General features: G+C 35.8%; 1 protein-coding gene and 1 long non-coding RNA gene across 3 annotated transcripts in view; one reads left to right on the forward strand and one right to left on the reverse strand.

Annotated features, from left to right (window-relative positions):
* The first annotated feature begins 1,255 nt into the window (after positions 1–1,255).
* On the forward strand, positions 1,256–12,608 carry LOC137656771 (uncharacterized). The gene is made up of 3 exons (XR_011047019.1): positions 1,256–1,569; positions 6,077–6,200; positions 12,473–12,608. It is a non-coding gene; the product is annotated as an uncharacterized lncRNA (long non-coding RNA).
* LOC137656770 (nucleolar protein 11) overlaps positions 6,505–15,404 on the reverse strand; it is a 52,613-nt gene continuing 43,713 nt past the window's right edge. For both annotated transcript variants that reach the window (XM_068391034.1, XM_068391035.1), the window contains 4 exons: positions 15,123–15,328; positions 13,135–13,295; positions 12,586–12,741; positions 6,505–6,682 (listed from right to left, as the gene is read on the reverse strand). In XM_068391034.1, coding sequence (XP_068247135.1) covers positions 6,557–6,682; positions 12,586–12,741; positions 13,135–13,295; positions 15,123–15,328 — 649 coding nt within the window. In that variant the 3' untranslated portion in view covers positions 6,505–6,556. The remainder of the gene's footprint in view (positions 6,683–12,585; positions 12,742–13,134; positions 13,296–15,122; positions 15,329–15,404) is intronic.

Raw genomic sequence — 15,404 nt, forward strand, 5'->3', positions numbered from 1 at the left:
ACAATTTTTTATAGATTCAAAGTTATTTTCCTTGAAGTATGTCTTAATTGGTCCTAGATTTGAAACTAAACATTGCACAGTTCTGTACATTGTTTTTGCAGTAGGAAGGAAATATGTATATAAGAAATAATGTTCTGTTGTAAAAAAAAAAAAAAAAAAAAATTCAATTTCTTTCGTGAATTCATTTTTATTTCTTACAGCCAGCGAGAAAGGATGTGGCAGATTTTTTTTTCTAGTACCTTGTGGAGCCCAGTTAAAAGTTTGGTGAACTAATTTCTCTTAGGGAGTGCCAAGATAATGCCCAAACCATGTCCATCTACCCCCCCCCCCATCATGATCTCGTCCACATATGGAACTTGAGTAATCTCATAGTTTTATTTATAATCCTGTCCTGCCATTTAAGTCCCACTAACCTTCTGAGGGCTTTGTTCTCAAATCTACAAAATCTGTTGGATATTGTTTCATTGTCATACCATGACTCTTGTCCATACAGTAACACTCGTGAAATCTTTAAAAGTTTGATCACTTCGAGTTTTTTTTTAAAGGCAAGAGATTTCATCAATATTTCCCCCAAGTGGGTAGTGCCATCATTACAGGCACTAAAGAATGGTCTTTAGCTGCATCCCATTGTTTACCTCTAGCTGCCTAGCCATTAAGTCTTCTTTTTTTCTAACCTCCATCTTCCCATCTAACCTGATTTCAGTGGCCATCTACCAGTCAGGAGTACCAATGTGTGAAACCTTAAAATAACATTAATCACACAAAACGTGATGAAATATTTTAACGCTGAGGTTGGTAACAATGCATTTTAAATGTGTATTCTGGTATTCTATTTGTCGTGATAGAGGCTTTATTTTTTCTTGTATTACCTTGTATCCTTTGTTGTTGGTAGTGTGGTATTCATCCGTCTATAATGGGCGATTCCATTCTTGATTCGGGGGAAAAAGAAAGTCTACTTGACCAAGTCATTGCCATTATCACTTATGACTTAGTATATCTATAAATGAAAACTTTATGCAAAGTAAAACATCATTGCAAATAGTTACCTTTTTATATAGAACAATAACTTGAGCACTTACGACAAAAATTACTGTTGTCCACATCCTTCCTCCCCCACAGATTAAAATCAAATCTGCATCCCTTAGACCTCTAGCTGATCAAGCCTTTTAAGTTTTTTACTGTTCATTCCCCTTAACATACATCTTCACTTTTATTTTTTTTTTTTTTTTTTAGCTTTTAATTTCATAATTGAAGTTTGTTGTCCCCTAAAGCAGCTCGCGCTGATTGGCTTTCCTGGTCCCAGCACTATGCTTCTGTCAAAATTCCTAAAGGCTTGGAAACTAAAAGGGCCCAATTACCAAGCAGAGTTTTGTCACTTAATTGTGGACAAGTCCTTCATTTTGGGGTATCATTCTTGAACATGCAAGCATATGGTAATAATAGAATTGTGTCATTTTACACTTTAGAATTTCAATGTCTTTGGTATAACTTCAATCTAATATATATTTTATATTTCCAGGTGAAAATGGTTACTTGCAAGTGGAGGCTAAGTAACAAGTATATTCTAAGGTCAGTGAAACGATTATTCCTTAAATCAATGTGGTTGTTATACTTTTAATATTGATGAATATATATTGACTGGTTACTTAATTTCTCGCTCGAAAGGCACTCGCGAGATACTGTTGGCTAGTCACTAATCACAATCCTGGCTTTATAGAATCATTAGCAATAGTCTTCTTACGATCTTATTAGTCCCGCTGTATAGCAGGGTTAGCCGGTCGATTCCACTTTCACAATCTATTTCTATTCCTTGCTGCTTCTTCCCTCCGTCCCACCTTGGCCATACCACTCCTTACTTCACACAATCATTTGATTAGCTGGTGCCCCACACACCTGCTCTCCATCACTAGCATGATCTTAGCTCTCTTGATTGGTTCCACCTTCTTTATTACTCTTGCCTTTCCCTCCTTTCCAGTAGTGATGTTCCAGCAATCCATCTTTATCTTGGTTCTTTCCTACAGTCCTCTTTCCCTTTAAGTTTCTATATTGTAATTTAGTATGGGCCTGATAACTCTTAGAAACCTTTTAGTCCGAATGAAATTTTATCGTCCAAAAATAGATCCATTTATTTCACATCAATTTTGCAATGCTTCTTTCACTCTCTCCTACTTCTCAGTACCTCCCTTCTGTTATTATTGCAGGATGCCAGAAAACTTTCAATAAATCAATCGGTTTTTATTGATCTCTGGTAGATAAATATCGCATACTTTAGTTCTGCTTTAGCATTATACCATCTTCACAGTTGAATGGTTAGTTAAAGTCCTCATAGTACTAATCTTTTTATGTTTTTCTAATATTCAACTTCAATTCTTTCCTTCCTAGGACTCTCTTCCATGCTAAAAACCTCTCTTAGTTCTTTTTCTGTCTACTATAATGGCTAGATTATAAAAAAGCTCTGTTCCCACACTTCTTTGTTGTTTTTTCACTGACAAAATGTCCATAATGATGAGGAACATGTCATCGTATGTCATCCTCACTAATCCTAGCAATTGTCTGGAACTCCTTTCTTTTTCAAACTCCAATAGACTGACCTTCTTGGTACCATGTCATAAGCCTTTCCAAGATTCACAAAACTCATAAAAACTTTCCAGGTTTCTAATAGATACCTTGTTTGTACTTGTCTTAATATAAAAACAGCATTCACTGTGCTCTTTCCATTCATAAACCCAAACTACTGCTGCTCGTGTATGTCAACTCTTTCAAATTTTCCTCCTCACTATTCTCTAATTTATTTAACACAAGCCCAGAAGCTTTATTCCCCTGTAGTTCCTTTTAACATTAATCCTTTTTGTTTATGAAATTTAATGCCCTTGGCATTTCCTCATCCCAGATCTTTTATCCAGTGTGTACGCCAACTCCTTACCATAATCTTTTTATTGTTTCCTCTCATTTTTCTACAACTTTAGTTACTTTAACATTCTTTATAGCATTTTCACCTTCATGCTCTCTATTTTCTATTGGTCTTTCTACTGTAAGAACATTAGCCAGTACTTCACACTCAAAGTGTTTAGTAGATGTGTAAAAGCCTTTCCATCTTCTCATGAATTCCTCGGTTAAGAGATTTCCCTTTCATCTTTTAATAATTCCTGCATCATCTGCAGCCTAGCATTAGTGATAGTCGATTCATACCAAATGTATTTTTGTTAAAGTTGAGATGATGTACAGTATATTTCTGATGCTATAATTACGAGAGACTGCAATTTAGAAGAGTATTCCAGAGCAATTCCCTTCAATGTAACTAGACAAAACTTCCTTCTGTTTAAGATAGATGCTTTCAGTGTTGACTCCATTTGTGGTCATTAATTATCGGGTCTTGCTAGTGTCTCCCCTTCCAGCCCATAGCTTTGCTTACTTTTTCAGCCTTTAAAACTATACCTTTATTCCTAGTTATTCATTTTCCTATGTTGAAATCTTTTTTTCATCGGGCCTCTCACTGTTCAACATGAATTTTGAATTACTTAATGCTACTCCTAACATGCAAAATTAACTGTGAAGAACTAAGTTGTTGGTAGCTTGTTGTGCTGCTTGTGAAAGAACTGGTTTATGTGAAGTCCTCACAAAAGCTAATACTATACATTCCTGAATAAGAGTATAGTACAGTTCATTATGGAACTGAAATGAAAACCCTGGTTGTTTTTCTGGTGTAATTTATCAAATTGCTGGCTGACGTTATGGTGACCTGGTGATGGGCGTGATTTGGTATTTGATGCATTTTCTCTTGAAATGCCTCGTTGTATTTTATTTTGAATAGGGAATAGGAATTTTACAAAAATATTATAAATAAGGCAATTCCTTTTTGCATCAGCATTAAGTCACCATAAAAAGTTTGTTCCTTTAAGGTAACACTCACTAGTTTTAGTTTTAATAGTCTTAAAAGTGTCTGTTTGGCCTGTAGCTACCTCATCTCTTTTTATACTTTATCTTCAATCTTAAAGTTCCCTTTAAATTCAACTCCACAATACAATTGTTGATCTGTTTCATGTTGAATCTTTCTCGGACCACGTGATTTATGTAGCCCAAATGCATAAATCCAATAGCTTGTATAGTCGTTCAATGTCTAGGGATTGTTGAGGAGTTCAGTGGCTAGTGATTGTTGATGAACACTAGTTTCTTCCTAGAAATGGAACCATGCTATAGCATCATGCAGAAGTCATGCATTGTTCTCATTTATGTATGTATTGCCTGGTGATAATTTCTCAAACTTACAATCTTGCTTAACTGGTGCACTGTAGACACTATGATGGTTTTTGCAAGTTTGATTCCATCCCTAGATACTCTAAATTATTGAGTTTTTTAAATCTTTAAAACTTTCTGTTCACCTTTTTATTTTATCTACTTAATCTCTTGACTTTTATTTGTTGGGAACATTTGTGTATTGTCTGGCCCCATTCCTCATGAGCATTGAATGGGCTGCCAGGTCCCAGCAATGGGCTTTATGGACAAAATTCATGTCTTAATCAATTCTTCCAACAACGAAGCGACTTCTTCCCCGATCCTTTCTGTGGCCCATCATACGTGGATCATTTAGGCTTCTTTTTCCCCCAATTTCAAAGGGACTGACTTAATTCATTTTGATGCAATAACATTTCTGTATATCCTCATCTAGATATGTATATTTTAATCCTTCTCCTGCATTAAGCTCTTAAATATTTTAATGTATTCTTCATCATGCTTTTATTATTACTCTAGCATTTCCTTGCAACAAAAAAATTCTTAAATTTACTGTATAACTTTACATTCATAGACATTATATTTGGTACAGTATACTGTTATGGTGTCCCAAGTTCATATTTTACATTTCGCTATTGGTGGAATACAGTAATGCTATTCAATTTTGATGCCTTATCTAGTCGTAACCATAATCTTTTTCTAGGATAGTAACTGTTACTTTGTGGTTTGTCCTAAGATTTCCATATCTTTAGCTTCACCCTTATAAAATGTTATCGGTTGAACTTTCACTACCTTTAAAACTTTTCGTATTGTAGCTAACTGTTGTTATGCAGTTTCTACATCTTTCTTTTATTGATGTTACAATACCTCATTTAATTAGCACTTACAATCTTCCAGAAATTGCACTGTTCAAATTTTGAATATTTCAAAATTTTGCCTGTTTTGATTTTGTAAATTTATATCATTCATTTGTGTAAATCTACATTAATTTGTGCATAACTAGATTATAGATTTAGCTTTGTTTAATTATTATACTGCTAAAGTACTCTTTCTATCTTTAATTCTAATGCTGAAAAGGGCTTACTATTTATTAGGAAGTAATCTTTGTCAGATTAATAATAATGCATGTCCTTGTCAAATAATAATGCAAGGTAAACATATCTTTCAAGGTAAACATATCTTTTGTCTCTTACATTAGCTAAAGTAATCTAATGCATTCTTTCAGTAATACTGTCGACATTTGTCTGTAAAGTTGTACAATATTTTTGCAACAATTTCTAACCAGACTGTACTCTAATTTAAGCAATCTAATTTTAGTAAATTCTATCAACTATTACACTAAGAAGTCCTCAATTTATATATCAAAGTACTGTAAACACTGCAGTCTAGCACTCAAGATCTGAAAATAGGAATCCTTGACTGAATAGAATTTATGCTTAGTATTTAGACTTAAAATCCTGGCAATTAAAACAACTCCACACTTCGAAGATAGTTCCCCTTAAATTCTACTCCACAATGCAATTATAATGTTGATTTCATCTCTTCGATGAATGGTTCCAGGACTCCATGAAGAGTTATGTGGCCCAAATTAAAAAATCCAATGCTTAAATTATGACTATGCTATAATAAATAGTTATATTATTTAATAACTATCTATTCTAGACCAAACCATATGTTTGAAGGATTTTTACATTCACTATTTATATTCCCACAGTATTCATTTACCAAGTAACTAAATAATTCTGTAATCCGTGTGTAACCATCACAAATATTTGTGTTGCTCTCAGTACAACGTACACAGATTTGGGTCCTCTACAGAATCTAATGTCTTATTTTTTGTTTCCAGTATTTCTTTGACCAACTCCAGAGGTAACTTTGAAAGAGGATGTACACATATGATTGACATCTTGGCCATAAAGTCTGCATGTGCATAAGTTCCCTCTACAGGCTGAAATAATAACTTTTCTATGGTAAGTCATGTTGCAATTTTTTCCCCATTAAGGTATTCAAAGCCAGCCATGTTTTAACTAGGAAGCCAATGATCCACTTCCTCAATTTCGTGGTGATTAGACTCGTAACTTTTTTTGGATAGCTCAGAAATAGGCATTAGCTATGTATGTGGTCTTACATTGCTTTGAGATTAACTTTGTGATCTGCTGTTTTTATTCAATTACTATTGTGGTTACTGTATTTGACGATTTTTTTTTTCATATACGATAGGAGATGATACTGCGCACAAAAATAACTTAAGAGGTTAATACAGTAAAGTCTTCATAATTACAGTAATTTTAATTTTAGATTAGTGTAAAATATATTAATAATAAACTCATCTAGTAATAACAAGTTTTTCTAGTGAATATCCACTGCAAAACGCTCCCTGGCTAGTATAGCTGTCATCAGCAATCCTTTCTATTAATGGCTCCAAGGCGATCAGTTCTTGCAGAAGCTTGTGCTGCAAAAAAAAAAAGCAAAATTACACATACATAATAAAAAATTTTACCTATTGATCTAGGCATGGGATTTAGATTTTTTTAAAAAAGTTAAAAATCTATTACATGCTCAGAGAAAACTTATTTTCAAAAATTGATCTAGGCATGGGATTTAGATTTTTTTTAAAAAGTTAAAAATCTATTACACGCTCAGAGAAAACTTATTTTCAAAAATTATAACCTGATTAAATTAATTTCTTTCACACTGGTTAATTACACAGTTAGTCCATCACATTGAAAATATCTAAGGGTGCATTCCAAATTTTACAAGCCACTGTTGCAAGCCCCATTGCAGATTGCAAAAGTCACTGTTGCAAGCCCCACTGCAGATTGCAAAAGCCACTGTTGCAAGCCACATTGCAGATTGAAAAAGCCACTGTTGCAAGCAACACTGCAGATTGCAAAAGCCACCCCACTGTTGCAAGACATGCTGCAGATTGCCATAGCTGTGGTTGCAAGCCAGTTGTGGATTGCAGTTGTTGTTATAAGCCATGTCGCAGATTGCAAGTCACTGTTGAAAGCCATGTCGCAGATTGCAAGTCATTATTGCAAACCAGGCTGCAGATTGCAAATCATTGTTGCAAGACAAGATGCAGCTTGCAAAAGCCAGTTGGAAGCAATGTAGCAGATTGCAAGAGCTATTGTTGCAAGTCATGTTGTAGAATGCAGGAGCCATTGTTGCAAGTCATTTTACAGATTGCAAGAACCATTGTTGCAGATTGCAAGAGCCATTGTTGCAAGTCATGTTGCAGATTGCAAGAGTTATTGTTGCAAGTCAGGTAGATTGTAAGAGCTATTGTTGCAAGTCATGTTGCAGATATAAAGTCATTATTGCAAGTCATGTTGCAGATTGCAGGAGCCATTGTTGCAAGTCATGTTGTAGAATGCAAGAGTTATTGTTGCAGATTGAAGGAGCTATTGTTGCAAGTCATGTTGCAGAATGCATGAGCTATTGTTGCAAGTCATGTTGCAGAATGCAAGAGCTATTGTTGCAAGTCATGTTGCAGAATGCAAGAGCTATTGTTGCAAGTCATGTTGCAGAATGCAAGAGCTATTGTTGCAAGTCATGTTGCAGAATGCAAGAGCTATTGTTGCAAGTCATGTTGCAGAATGCAAGAGCCATTGTTGCAGATTGCAAGTCATTGTTGCAAGTAATGTTACAGATTGCAAGTGCCAATGTTTTAAGTCATGTTGCAGATTGCAAAAGTTAGTTACAAATCATGTAGATTACAAGAGCTATTGTTGAAGTCATGTTACAGATTGCAAGAGCCATTGTTGCGGATTGCAAGAGCCAATGTTGCAAGTCATGTTGCAGATTGCAAAAGTTTTTGTTGTAAGTCATGTTGCAGATTGCAAGTCATTGTTGCAAGTCATGTTACAGATTGCAAGAGCCAATGTTGTGAGTCATGTTGCAGATTGCAAGAGTTGTTGAAAGTCATGTTGCAGATTGCAAGAGTTGTTGAAAGTCATGTTACAGATTGCAAGAGTTGTTGAAAGTCATGTTACAGATTGCAAGTCATTGTTGCAAGTAATGTTGCAGATTACAAGAGCCATTGTTGCAAGTCATGTTGTAGATTGCAAGAGCCATTTGTTGCAAGTCATGTTGCAAATTGCAAGAGCTATTGTAGATTGCAGATTGCAAGAGCCATTGTTGCAGATTGCAAGAGCCATTGTTGCAAGTCATTTTGTCGATTACATGAGCTATTTTCATGTTGCAGCTTTCAAGAGCCATTGTTGCAAGTCATGTTGCAGCTTTCAAGAGCCAATGTTGCAAGGCATGCAGATTGCAAGAGCCAATGTTGCAAGTCATGCAGATTGCAAGAGCCAATGTTGCAAGTCATGCAGATTGCAAGAGCCAATATTGCAAGTCATGTAGATTGCAAGAGCCATTGTTGCAGATTGCAAGAGCCATTGTTGCAAGTAATTTTGTAGATTGCAAAAAATTGTTGCAGCTTTCAAGAGCCATTGTTGCAAGTCATGTTGCAGCTTTCAAGAGCCATTGTTGCAAGTCATGTTGCAGCTTTCAAGAGCCATTGTTGCAGCTTTCAAGAGCCATTGTTGCAAGTCATGTTGCAGCTTTCAAGAGCCATTGTTGCTAGTCATGTTGCAGATTGCAAGAGCCATTGCTGCTAGTCATGTTGCAGATTGCACGAGCCATTGTTGCAGATTGCAAGAGCCATTGTTGCCAGTCATGTTGCAGATTGCAAGAGCCATTGTTGCCAGTCATGTTGCAGATTGCAAGAGCCATTGTTGCCAGTCATGTTGCAGATTGCAAGAGCCATTGTTGCCAGTCATGTTGCAGATTGCAAGAGCCATTGTTGCCAGTCATGTTGCAGATTGCAAGAGCCATTGTTGCCAGTCATGTTGCAGATTGCAAGAGCCATTGTTGCCAGTCATGTTGCAGATTGCAAGAGCCATTGTTGCCAGTCATGTTGCAGATTGCAAGAGCCATTGTTGCCAGTCATGTTGCAGATTGCAAGAGCCATTGTTGCCAGTCATGTTGCAGATTGCAAGAGCCATTGTTGCCAGTCATGTTGCAGATTGCAAGAGCCATTTGTTGCAAGTCATGTTGCAAATTGCAAGAGCTATTGTAGACTGCAAGAGCCATTGTTGCAGATTGCAAGAGCTATTGTAGATTGCAAGAGCCATTGTTGCAGATTGCAAGAGTCATTGTTGCACGTCATTTTGTCGATTGCATGAGCTATTTTCACGTTGCAGATTGCAAGAGCCATTGTTGCAAGTCATTTTGTCGATTGCATGAGCTATTTTAATGTTGCAGATTGCAAGAGGCATTGTTGCAAGTCATTTTGTAGATTGCAAGAGATTTGAAAGTCATGTTGCAGCTTTCAAGAGCCATTGTTGCAAGTCATGCAGATTGCAAGAGCCATTGTTGCAGATTGCAAGAGCCATTGTTGCAAGTAATTTTGTAGATTGCAAAAGATTGTTGCAAGTCATGTTGCAGCTTTCAAGAGCCATTGCTGCTAGTCATGTTGCAGATTGCACAAGCCATTGGTGCAGATTGCAAGAGCTACTATTGCAAGTCATGTTGCAGCTTGGAAGTTAATATTGCCAGTCATGTTGCAGATTGCAAGACCCATTGTTGCCAGTCATGTTGCAGATTGCAAGACCCATTGTTGCCAGTCATGTTTCAAGATTGCAACGATTGCAACAATAGCTCTTTCCACGTGGCTGCCGACAATAGCTCTTGCCACGTGGCTGGCGACAATGGCTCTTGCAATCTGCAACGTTACTGGCAACAATGGCTCTTGCAATCTGCAACATGGTTTTTGCAATCTGCAAAAATTGCTTGCAACAATGGCTATTGCAGTCTGCAACATGGCTTTTACAATCTGCAACAATGGCTATTGCAATCTGCAACATGGCTTTTGCAATCTGCAACATGACTTTCAATAAAATAGATTTGCAATTTGTAACAGGACTTGCAACAATGGCTTTTGCAATCTGCAATGTGATTTGCAACAATGGCTCTTGCAATAGAATTGCAACAATGCATCTGCTACATGACTTGCAACATGGGTTGCAACATTGGTTTATAGAATCTGCAACATGGCTACATTAAACAGCTTTTACAATGTGCAACGTGGTTTCCAACAGCAGCTTCTGCAATGTGACTTCCAATAATGGCTTCAGCAATCTGTAAGGTGGCTTGCAACGGCTTTTGCAATCTGCAGCATGGCCTCCAACAGCTTTTACGATCTGCAACGTGGCTTCCAACAGTAGCTTCTGCAATGTGGCTTGCGACAATGGCTTCTGCAATCTGTACATGGTTTGCATCAATGGCTTCTGCAATCTGTACATGGTTTGCATCAATGGCTTCTGCAATTTGTAACGTGGCTTGCAACAAGTTCTTGCAATCTTCAATATCGATTGCAACCAGGTCTTCTGCAATCTGGATTGTGACCAGGTCTTCTGCAATCTGCAACATGTACAGCCTCTGCAATAAAGCTTGTAACAATGGATTGCAACAATGATTTTGGCTTTGCAACAGTGAGATCTACACCATAACTTACAACAACAGCTTCTGTATTTGCTAACTATAATATTCAATGCAGGATTGGAATGGCTTGTAGTGTCTTCTGCAATCTCAACAATGGCTTGCAATGACTGATGTTTACAACTAAGAATGAATAGAGCACAAAATTCTACAACAAGGCTTGTAAAGACATGCTTAATGTAGCTGGCAGCCAGTTCACCAACATAGCTTGCAGAAAATACTTTGCTTTATGCCTGTGCCATGCCCCCTTCACCAAGTAAAATACTGAGAATTGCAAAAATACTGTAAATCTTGCATTTTATTGATCAAGTAATAAAAATATTTATTCCTATAAAATATCAGATTTATTACTAACCCGAGTTATTCATAAACAAATATTTAATACTTTTGGTTGGCACATGACTTACTGGCCTATTAAAGGTTAAGGGCAAATAAAATATTACTAACCCGAGTTATTCATAAACAAATATTTAATACTTTTGGTTGGCACATGACTTACTGGCCTATTAAAGGTTAAGGGCAAATAAAACTTTTATTAAAATGTGTTAATTTGTACGATTACAGTATCTTGACTATCAAAATTTGACTATCAAAATATGAAGAAGGTCTTTTACTATTTAAAACATTTAACTGTTAAAGTAAATCTGGAGTTCTCTGGAACTCTCTCTTGAAAAGAATAAAATCATGTTAAAAAATTAAGCACATTGTATATATTTGCTCATCATAAAGTTTGGCTGCAGTCCATCTTGAGTTAATTATTATTATTACTTGCTAAGCTACGACCTTGGTTGGAAAAGCAAGATGCTATAAGCCCAGAAGAAAGGAAACAAGGAAAGAACAATAACAACAATATTTCCTATATAAACTATAAAAACTTGAAACACAGGAAGAGAAAAAATTAAGATAGAATAAACAAAACAATATTAGAGTAATAAAGATAGAAGCAGAGTTACAGATGTGTGGGAATTTTAAATCTAATTTTACAACATTAATTTCACAGCTAAAATTGAAGTAAACTGTCAACCCAACCTTTCAAAAATATTTAAATATGTATTTGACAGAAGCAAATAACATTTTTACTTTTACGTTGAAAATACTAATAGTTTAATTAAGAGATTAAAGCAGAATGCAAAAAATTTAAACTTTAATTACTGGGTATTGCATAATTTGCACTACAAGGGTTACTAACTCATTTCTCATTCTGTTGAATGAGCAATACATATTAGCAGAAAAAGAATAATTCCACGAAAGATCAAACAAAACATTGAACTATTTCTTAAAACATTGAACTTTTTCTTGATTAATTATTTCACTACTATAAAGTGGCCACTTTCCTCTTGATAAGGGTAGAAGAGACTCTTTAGCTATAGTAAGCAGCTCTTCTAGGAGAAGGGCACTCCAAAATCAAACCATTGTTCGTCTTGGGTAGTGCCATAGCCTCTGTACCATGTCTTCCACTGTCTGGGGTTAGAGTCCCCTATGTCAGGATGCCTGAAAACTTTAAATCATTCATTCATTCTTGCTTGAGGGTACTCTCGGGCACACTATCTTATTTCTCTTCCTCTTGTTTTAAGATATTCATTTTAATGTTGTTACTCTTCTTAAAATATTTTATTTTCCTTGTTTCCCTTCCTCACTGGGCTATTTTTCCTGTTTGAACCCCCTAGGTTTAGAGCTTCCTGCTTTTCTAACTAGGGTTGTAGCTTAGCAAGTAATAATAATATTCTTCTACTTACAGGCTTCGGCGGTTTACTATAGGCCTGTGATTACAAGATATCAACAAGCTCTGAAGCTGAATGTTAAATTAACCAAAACATAATTAGCAACTAAACTAGAAATAACTACTCTTACCATGTTTGAAATTCGACTAAAACAAGACAGCAACAGGCGATGAACGTCAACTTCAGACGACAGGATTAGCTGATGGTATTTAGTATCGAGCAGCAAACTCAGCCATTCGCTCACTTCTCCTAAAGAAAGATCATCCTCCCCTGGACATATCAAAACCTAAAAAAAAGTTTATTTTTTAAATAGAAACTTACATTTCAATACTGTTTTTAAATCAAAATCTTGTGTGCAAATAAACTTAGTTAATAACATACAAACCATTGAATTTTTTTTTAAAAAATTCATGTTCTATTTTAAATTCCAGCATTAAAAGATAATTGTTGGCATATTAACTTGAAAGTTGATAAAATACAAACTTCGTGTTCCGTAATTTTGGAATTAGCCTTCATAATAAGCAATTTGTAGTCTTGGTCTTTTCCTTTCAATACTTTTAACATCTGGAGTACACTAGCCTACACACAAAATATACTTAAGAAGAAAATGCTAAAATGAACCCAGCAATGTAATTGCGTCATTTGCAAATATACTGTACAGTACATAGGAGAATCTTACCTCCCCTGCCACTATCAAGAAGTACAAATGCCGAATTAGGCAAAGAGTGTCTTCGAACGACAACATTGTGAATTCTTTCGCAAGGTGGGAATCTGTGTAAGGCTTTTTCAAAATGGTGTTTACGAAGGCAGCCTTCCCAGGACCAAATGGACATCTCACAACTGAAAAATAGAAAAATGGTCAATCTTAATAGCATCATTGATAATAAATATTCAAAGATTAAGTAAAATCTAACAGTTGCTATGGTGCATAGAACAATTCCAAAGTATATGAAATCGCATATCAGATACTATAGAATTGATAATGTCCTCAATGTGTGCATCTTGCTTTGTTATGAAAAGGAGAATATTAATGAATAAATTCCTCCTTGCTTTACCCCAAAGCTACAGTACATCACTTTTTTTATACCACTATTACAACAACATACAACATCACTGTGTATATTTCACAAGTTTGCTTAATTGGGAGTTCGTTGGGTTACTACTGTAGCATATGTATCTTCTATACATCTGAAGTTTTGTATTAAAAAAAAAAAAAAAAAAAAGAAAAAAAAAGGGGGGGAAAAGAATGCTAGAGAAAAATTAAGATATTTACTGTCGTACGCAAGTAAAGAATAGAGAACCACAAAGAATAATCCATTCTACATGCATGTATAGTATAACTACCCCTTGTGGTCAATCAAGGGCCCCAGGGCCTTCAAAAACATTTTATGAAAAGTTCAAGGTCTATAGGGTGAAACAGGGTGAAACAGCTGTACTAAGTTACTTTTGCATGAAAAGTCTGGTACATATAAAAGCAAACTATACCAATGCTGCTATTGTGATTACCCTTAAATCTCTCATTACTTCCTTCCATAGACTTTCTCTACCCTCATACTGTGGCACCAGCTGATGTGTAATAGCAATAGGTGAGAATTTTAGAAAGAACAAAGTTATGAAGTTTCGAAACCATTCATAAGAGCAAAGCAATGCAGGTGGGGGGGCCAAAAATGTTGCTTAAGAAGAATCTTTACTACGGCCTCCTGTGCACTACAGAAGGCACACTGTAATTAAATGCCACAACAGTTTCTATAATGGGTGATATTGGGCATACCTTACTATTTCCTAAAAGGCTTAACTTATGCAGACTATTTAACTACATTTGGAATCAAGAATTTTTTTTATATAAATCTGAACCACCTGAATATGTTATTTTCACTTATCTATCAGTCCCTTCCCTATCATTTATCTATTTACTGATATGGAGGGACTAGAAAACAAAATTTCCTTAATCTTACGAGAAACTACAGAATTTGACACATCCAATGAGCTATATTTTCAACTGTTCATGGCTTGTCCAAAGTATACATCCTTAAATGGGAACAAAATTGGAGAGAGGAAATGTTTAAGTAAGAGAACAACAGTAAGAAACCAAAGGGGAATAGATGGAAAGAAAAAGGCATGATAAATTTCAGAAGCGGCAAAATAATCTCTGCAAAGTACTCAAGATGATATTGGACTGTGTTCTGTAAAGCTCACTGTAATTTGTACTCGCCAACAGGGTTAAGTGATTACTATGATTTGTGGAACTTGGGGCTATGTGGCGTGGCGCTAGAGCCGGGGAAGGCATTATGTTGAGGGGTGGCTATGGATAAAGGATTCAGTTAAACTATGAAGTATAAGTTAAGAGGCTGGACAGCAAGACAGAAGAAAGGAAATCAAGAGAGTAGAGAGCTATAAAGCCAAAAAAACATTCTGCAAAGACCCCTTAGTAATACCTAATGATCAGTGGATTGAATTAAATTAATTTATGATCAAAACTAAGACGCAAAATTAAATTTCTCGGGGAATTTTCTTTAATTCTTACAGGGTTATGAAACCTTTAACTTCAATATTACAGGAGAGAACGAAAATAACATTTTGGTGCGGGGAAAAACTGAAATTGTCTTGCACTGCAACTGCTGAAAAACCCAATGAACAATTGCTTATAACAATAATCACTCGTCTTACCTCCCTCTTCTCCAGCACATTCGACTTCCATTGGCATAGCAGGGTATTTAAATAGCCCATCGAATTCAGAGTCCTTACATCTGATGTAGCATTGGATCACCTTGACAAGGCAAGACTCCGGTATGTCTTCAAATACGGTAATTACTTCGTGCAGAAGCAAAAGGTCTCTGTTTTCCACTAAAGGACCTAGGATGGTTCCAACTAACCTGAAAAATATTTTTAAAAGATTTTAAAAGAGCACTTTAAAACAAGAAGCACATAAATAAGTGAAAACGATGAGTT

The sequence above is a fragment of the Palaemon carinicauda genome, chromosome 17, assembly GCF_036898095.1.
Source record: "Palaemon carinicauda isolate YSFRI2023 chromosome 17, ASM3689809v2, whole genome shotgun sequence".
Lineage (NCBI taxonomy): Eukaryota > Metazoa > Arthropoda > Malacostraca > Decapoda > Palaemonidae > Palaemon > Palaemon carinicauda.